Genomic DNA, 8,704 nt, shown 5'->3' on the forward strand with positions numbered 1-8,704 from the left:
CCGCGACTCGAGGGACGTATTTTGGCTCAAGTCCGCCGGGGAGCGATAAAGTAATATTACAACATCCGTCGAACAATTACCGTGACAAATCTTTAAACGATCGTGTCTCACCGAGCACACCACAATTTCATAACACGACCATGTCGTTGAAACGGACGATAATATTATTTTCGAGTAAACGCCGTTATACGCTAACAGTTCACCGGAGGAGGGAAGACTAAATTTCGTCCGTGGGATCATAACCGCGGTACAATCTGCGAGCGCGATCGTTCAGCGGCAGGGACACGTAACGTGTTCAGCGTTGTGACTCACGTTCGAATAGTACAATCGCCGGATTTTTTCGTGACGTTCCGGTGGATGGCCACGTTAAGCCGACGTCGCACGCGTTCCGTGTTTTGGTACACCTGTATGATAATAGCGCATACGACTGTTGATAACGAAACGTCCAACTCCACTGGTATTTGTTACGGTTTTTTTTTATTTGTATTTATTGCTGCGATTAGTCTGTACCACAATTATCTGTAGCTGTTCGATAGTTCCAACATTACGGTCTGACAAGTCGTTTAGCAGTTGTTGTGAGCTCGTTCATTCATTCGGCCCGCGCGCGTATTATGTTCGTTTCGTGAGGTGTTGTGTTCCTTTAATTTATTTATTTTTCGTATGCAAATCATCCAATCATGTTAGGCTGGCTTAGAAAAGACGATGGAAAGAAGATCGATACCTGCGAGAACGTACTGGATAGTTTGCGGGAAAAGTACAAGTCCAAACTCTTGCCTTTGGAGCTGGCGTATCAATTCCACGATTTCTACTCGCCCAAACTGGACGATCCAGATTTTGTCGCTAAACCGATGATTTTGTTGGTCGGCCAATACTCTACGGGTAAAACTACATTCATCAAACATCTTCTAGAATCAGATTTCCCTGGAATTCGCATTGGTCCCGAACCCACTACCGATCGTTTCATTGCTGTTATGTACGATGAAAAGGAATCAATTATTCCAGGCAACGCTTTGGTGGTAGACCCTAAAAAGCAATTTAGACCACTATCTAAGTATGGCAATGCCTTCCTCAACCGATTTCAATGTTCTTTAGTGAACTTGCCTGTACTTAAATATATTTCAATTGTTGATACCCCTGGTATTTTGTCAGGAGAAAAGCAAAGAGTGGATAGGGGTTACGATTTTACTGGTGTATTAGAATGGTTTGCTGAGCACGTTGACAGAATTATTTTGCTTTTCGATGCTCACAAGCTGGACATATCTGATGAATTCCGTAGATCAATAGAAGCACTACGAGGGCATGATGATAAAATACGAATTGTTTTGAATAAAGCTGATATGGTTGACCATCAACAACTAATGCGTGTATATGGAGCACTAATGTGGTCTTTAGGAAAAGTTCTACAAACTCCTGAAGTAGCTCGAGTTTATATTGGATCCTTTTGGGACAAGCCGTTGAGATATGATGTCAATAAAAAGTAATAATGTCTTTTATTTAATTACCTTGGTATTTATAAATTATATAAGATATAGCAATACATGAGTTGTATTCCTATGATTATTATTGATAATTTCTTTTTAAACTATTTTATTACATTACAATTTTTAGTATATATATAAATATTTATTTTAAAGACCATAACACTATTTTCAATTATATTTAAAATAAACTATTTAATCATAATTTCGGTACTCATACTTGTAAATATGTCTAACTTAAATTTTCAACAGAAAAAAAATCAAATTTTGAGATAGATGATAAACTTGATTTGGTTCTTATACCTCTATTTAAATAAAAATAAATATTTAATGGAGGTTAATATATTTGTATAAATTATTAAGTATTTGTAATTGCCAGTTAAAAATTATTTTATAGAATTATTTAATTTTCATTAAATATCCATCTACATAAAAATAACTTATTGATCATTTTTCAAACTTTAATTAAAATATTGAATATAACGGGTTAAAGTAGTCTTGTTTACTTTTTAGTATTTAATTGAAACAATCACTAAGTAACTTTTTTTAATATATTTTAAATTAATCATATTGTTTACAAAATAAATACAGTTTTTAATTAAATTCTTCAATTAGATCTATTATTTTCTTCTTAAGGTTTAGTGTGACTGGTAGTAATTAGACCAATAAAACTAGATTGGGAATTAAGTTTAATGCAGTTGACTAACCAATTAATTTTACATCATGACAATTTACTTTAAATTGTTCTAGTTTCTTAAGATTGAAAATCTATAATATATTTGTTTTAGGTGCATTTTCTTTTTATTTAAACAGATAGTAAACAAGGTCAGTAGGCCAATACTTTCAAGACCAAACTCCACTCTTTCACCAGTTACTATAACAAATGTTTTTATTGTGTCAAACAATAATATATATATATATAAGATTTCATTACTTTCATTTTCAGCAATAACTTTAAATTTTTATTTTTTCCTATTAAATATTTTCTATTTATTACACAGTTTTTTAATATATTTCCCCTTATAAACTTTATGGTTTATTCTAATACTGAAAAAAATTTATATATTTTTTAATCAAGTATGGGTTTATTGTTTTTATTATTAATATTTTTTTTTATTTTTATTTTTTTAGTTAAATAAGTAATCATTTACTTAAAGACTTGAAATGAAAGTTATCAATGATAAAAGATCAAATAATTATGACTTAAATAAAAAAAAATATTTGTATTTACTATTATAAAAATGTATAGTATGTATAACTTATTACCTTATTATCAAAACATATGTTGCAATTAATAATCATATCTACTTGTGATAAAAAATTGAAATTTAAAGTTATGTACCTATTATTTAAATTAATTTTGGGTTTATCCAACTTTTTTGTAAATTAATTAGTATATACCTATATTAAATATGTTGACGTGTACAATTTAAATTCCTTTGTTAGATGAAAACAAGTATGAAATACTTGTTACAATATTATGATTAAATGTTCAATATATATATTTCTCCGTGTTTCTTTCAAAACTGCGATAAATACTTTGATTCATTATTGATTTATAATTCATTCAAATAATATAAATACTTTTGTCCTTGCAACCTTTACATAGTTTCCGAACTTTACAACTTGTATGTCACATCAGGGGCGCCATTTCAGTTTTTTTAAGGGTGTGCAAGCAATTAAAGAGGCCAATTTTTTCCCACCACCAGGCCAACATTTATGATAAGCATTGATTACTGATAATCAGCGAATCACGCACAATATTAAAGATTGGAAAACTGAAGATCAAAGCGGCAAGGCATGTATCAGTTACGCCTAGGCCAATAGCCAATAATTGAAAATGAAAAAAATCCAGGGTGTGCAATAGCACACCCTACTCCCCCCAAATGACGCCCCTGTAACACATATATTCTATTAAAGTAACAGTTTAAATGCAATGCAAACATTTGGCTTTTTTTTCTATTTAATAAAACTTCATACTTATATTAATTATTGGTATTTTTTGAATTTTGAATGTATTGAATTATTTATTTTCATTAAAATATATTTCTCATAAGTTTTTAATTATTTTTATTTTCAGTTATTTGTATTTGAATGGCTCTTTTTTCACCAATTAATATTTTTACATACTTCATTATTTTAATTACCATAATAGCATAATACATATATTTAAAATAATATCGTTTTATATATTTATATCTTTATACTGAATAGAAAAACAAACATTTATGGTGATTCACTCTGTATACTGGTGCAATAAATAAAAATTCATGTAAAATCACAAAGAGATAACGGTTACATTAATTAAACCTTCAATTATTATCACTATAAATTAACTAATCTAAAAGACAAAAAAATATTCACATATTTTAAAACAATTTTTTTTTTGTTGTATAAAATCATTTTCAACAGTTACATTATATTTTCGAGTGGATAAAGATGAATAGATAAATTACCGTTCACGCCCATGCAAGTTATTTCAAAACATAATTTAAGCACAATGCATGGACGATTTGTAATTTTCTTAATTGTTGCATTTGAACACTTAAAATTGCAACAATATATAACTGTTAAAGTATGTATTTTCTAATGACAAAATAATATTAGTGTTCTGTACATTGTTTATTATGTATATTTGTAGGTGTTTTTATATTTATTTATCTATAGTTAAGAGTTGCTATAGGCATTTCAACTGTGAAATGTAAACAGAAATTTGAGTTGAAACCTATATAAAAAGTAGACAATGTATTATACTCTAATACAGGGTTGTCATACGTTCCGGAAAACCAGGATTGTCACTGGTTTTGCACTTTGTGTCCCAGTGTCCCGAAAATGTTTTCGGGACGTCCATATGTCCTGGCTTAGACGTTTAGAGGAAATGTAGAATTGTTTAATTTTTAATGTTGACGATTTTATCTCAAAGTGCATTTTTAATTGTAATCGATTAACAATGTATAATAAAAATATAATTTGTAATTAATACATATAAACATATAGTTTATTTTACAAACATATTTTTAAACATTATATTGCCGGCCATTAATGGTCCTCTCAATATGTTAAAAGTTATATGAAAAGTAAATTACTCAATAATATGTTTGTTTTGTTCTGGTTGCGCCTTATAAGTTTTTGGCAATCCTACTCTAATATGACGATTGTAATTTTTCTGCATATATGATTTCTCTTCTATATTTCGTAGTAAATATTGAATAATTGAATTCGTTTATAGATTTTTAAATAATTAAAAAAAACCAATGTAACAGTACTAGAATTTTCTAACAACGTACATTTCTTTCTCTTACTACCATATGTCAATTTGTTTACGGACATGAATATAACTTCATTCATTAATACCAACTCATTTTCTCACGTACTCTTGTCACGACAAAGCGCTATAAGACACCAAGTTCCCAAAAATCAATCAACTTTCTAATAAATATTTGTTTCCAATTTATTTTAACTTTTAATCTGACTCAAATGATATTTTCCCTATATTTAAAATCTATTCGAAGTTTAAAATATAAAATATATCAATATTGTACAATGAACAATTATTTAAAGTAAAATTAAATTCAGAGGTTATGCTATTATAGGGATTCAGCTGTTTAGTATCATTCGAACGTATTGTATACATGTATCAATATTCAATTTCAACATATAAAATTAGTATTATGAGTACGATTTTTGATAAACATTAACCTCTTTTTCATCCTATAAACAATTTACTAGAATAACAAAAATTGATAGGATCCAACGTTTATAGTTGTTGGCGTGTTGTACGGCGCCACTGCTACTTACATAAATATACATTATTTACTGTCTGTTAATTCGCCATTTTACTTGTTTCAGTTGGTTTAATAAACTTTTCTTATCTACGTAGTTACTTAAAATTAATATCTAATAAGCTGATTTAACCAGTTCCCCTACGTTTTTACGTAAAGTAAACAAACTTATTATATTCCCTTTTAAAATGTTTATACTTATGTCATAATTACATTTTTTATCAAAATATATGAAAAAATAAATATATTATTTGAAAATTTGTTGGCGTATAATTGTAGTGTTTTAAATGGCATCGATTAAATTATGAGCAGATAAAACCATTTAAAATAATTTGTAAGGATACGTAACTAACATAATATTTAGAGCATTAATAAAAAAATAGTGAACTCTTGTTAATATGAATTTATTGATTTAATATAATAATATTACAATATTTACCCAAAAATATGTTGATGAAGAATTTAAATGCAATTTTAATAATTTATAGCAAAGTGTAAATGTATTTAAATAAAATAAATGGCAGTTATGATTTTTAAATATTTAAATTTAAAAATTATAGAAGCAGACGCTTATATTCGATCGAGTGAAAACATAAAGTAATTGTTTAAATGAATTCGTTTGAAGTTTAGATTTTATTGATAAAAAAAACACCAAAAGATTTAGATTTTATCGTAATTTTATGTAATTTATTCAAATAACATTGTCAACATGGCACTCTTTAAAAGCTGTATAAATGTTTACTGCATACATTTTGACATTTGGTAAAAAAAAAAATCAACGAATAACACAATATTCAAAAAATGTATATTTATTATTTAAAATTAAAAATCATCAAAAACTGAAGACATTTTTTTCTGTTAAATTTTTATAGTTTTGACTTAAACAGATCCAATTATTATGGACTCAATCTACTCTCTATTTCACGTTCTTTATTTGTATTTTGTTACAAAATATACGAATTTATGGTTATATGCAAGTACAAATTACTTTTACTCATTAATTCAAATTAAATAATAATTTTAGTTTATTATTATTTCTGATAGATATGAATATCGAGCCATTTAACATTTGCCAAAGAGTACCACGAAGAGGTAACTTCTATTATACTTTCTAGGAAATGGTTGTTATCGTATTTATAACTCATCTAAAAGAATAATAAGTATTTTAAATGCAACTAAATATTTCATTTTTAATAGAAATTTATTTTAACTGTATTAAATTATATTTACAAGTATTTGAAAGTCTATATAAATTATAAAGTATTTAATTTGTTATACATTTTGTTTTAAATAGTAGTTGATTTATTGATTTATTTGAATCCTTTGTCATAATCCAATATTTTCTTCCAATTTTAGTAGGTATTTTTCGAATCATTTTAATAGACCTAGTATAATGTTTTTTTTTTTTTTTTTAGTTAAATATATCTCGTTTGTTTATCAATAAGTGATAATATAGCAGTTAATGTAATTCAAAATAAATTTACAAAATACTTTTATATTCCTCTTTTATTCCTCGTTTATGATTTGTCATCTGTCGATTATCAACAAAATGAAAAATGCATGATAATAACATTATCTTTTATATGTAAATCTATATTCTATAGTTCTATATAATTTCAAATTTTTGTTTGTAGATTATTTGAGGATGAAGAACAAGATTTGATCAAAGATTTGCTATCATTGCCTAAAAACGTGGCATTAAGAAAACTAAATGACTTAATTAAACGTGCAAGATTAGCCAAAGTAATTATTAAAAAGTCATTAGTTAAAATTCAAATACAACGTTCGTTGGCGACTTTTACTGTTTCATGATTATATAACTTATATCGTCATATTTATAGGTTCACGCTTACATAATTAGCGCGTTACATAAAGAAATGCCGTCAATTTTTAGGAAGGACGGCAAGAAGAAAGAATTAATAAAAAATCTCGGTACCATTTATCAAAATATACAAAGAGAACATCAGATTTCCCCTGGAGATTTTCCCGATATTAAAAAAATGCAGGTAAACATGAACATATCGTTTTTAATTCTTATACTTAATATAAATGCAATCATTTAAATTAAGTATATCCTTATATATAATTAAATCATTAACTATTGATCTAGGATATACTGGTAAACTTGGATTTTAGCAAATTCCAAGGTCTAAAACCACATCTCTTAGATGAAGTTGATAAGATGCTGACCAATGATATCGCCGATTTGATAGCTATGATTCCTTTACAAGAAGCGAATAACATTGACTTGAAGAATAAAGACAGCGAACCACAGACTGTAATTGAAGGTCTGTCATGGTCTCATATATCATATATCAATAAAATTATTAAAAAACCATTTTTGTGTGAAAATGCTTACTGCTACCTTTCATATTTACAGGTGGTGTATTTCTTACTGTTCAAGATAAAGAAAGTCCATTTGGATATAAGAGAGGAGAAGGTATTGATGCTGGAAAAGGTGAAACTGGTTGGATAGTTGACAAGGAACGTCAAAAGTATGATGCAATATTCAACACACTTGAGAAGTCTGATGGCAAACTATCAGGAGCAGGTATACTGTATTTTTATAAACAATGTGTTTTATAGCACATTTTCATGATTTTAATTTGTTTTTTTAGTTGCCAAAGCTGAAATGGTCAAATCGAAATTGCCAAATTCTGTACTGGGAAAAATATGGAAGTTGTCAGATATTGACTTAGATAGTCATTTGGACATAGACGAATTTGCTTTGGCTATGCATTTGATAAAAATAAAATTGGAAGGACATGATTTACCGTCTGAAATACCTGAACACTTAATTCCTCCATCCAAACGAGATTTATAAAAAAAAAATTCTCAGCATATATACACACAGAACCATTAAAACACAGTGTTCATTGGTAAATTCAACATGTTTATAATATACGTTTGTCTTCATATAAGTTTGATATTACACTCTGTGCGTATGTGTGTTTGTGCTTGTGAGATATGATACATAAATAAATTTATACAGCACAGCCCCCATTTTGAGTATGAGTATTGCTTGTGGTAATTGTTATTTAAATTAAATTGTCTATCTACATAAATATAAATGTTAAAATATTAATAGAAGTTATTAATTATTGTTAAAGTTCATATATATATATATTATGAATTATAATATATTTCTTTTAGTTATGGTACAGTGTGATGAAAAAGTATGGCTTTTTCACGGCATTTAATTTATAACAATATCAATGATAATGTAATATTTATAATATATACTTAAAACAAGAAGAAAATGTCAATTTTGTCCAGTCATTAATAAATACTTTCGCATTGTAAACTACTATTTTTTACTACCCTAATATTCATTGTTTTAAAAAATGTATTATGCCTAATTAATACATATAAGACCAATAGTTTTTAATATTTTTATTGTATTTGATAAAGTTATATATATACTTTATCTCATAATTTGTTTTT

The 8,704-nt window shown here is 27.3% G+C and overlaps 1 protein-coding gene across 1 annotated transcript; it reads left to right on the plus strand.

Annotated features, from left to right (window-relative positions):
* Positions 1–431: 431 nt before the first annotated feature.
* Positions 432–8,462, plus strand: LOC112686865 (EH domain-containing protein 1). The gene is made up of 6 exons (XM_025559321.1): positions 432–1,477; positions 6,895–7,003; positions 7,102–7,266; positions 7,371–7,548; positions 7,641–7,811; positions 7,879–8,462. Exons 1-6 carry the CDS (start codon positions 678–680, stop codon positions 8,082–8,084), a joined length of 1,629 nt encoding a protein of 542 aa, XP_025415106.1. The 5' UTR covers positions 432–677; the 3' UTR covers positions 8,085–8,462.
* Positions 8,463–8,704: the final 242 nt, after the last annotated feature.

The sequence above is a fragment of the Sipha flava genome, unplaced genomic scaffold, assembly GCF_003268045.1.
Source record: "Sipha flava isolate LNK unplaced genomic scaffold, YSA_version1 326_pilon_pilon, whole genome shotgun sequence".
NCBI classification, from domain to species: domain Eukaryota; kingdom Metazoa; phylum Arthropoda; class Insecta; order Hemiptera; family Aphididae; genus Sipha; species Sipha flava.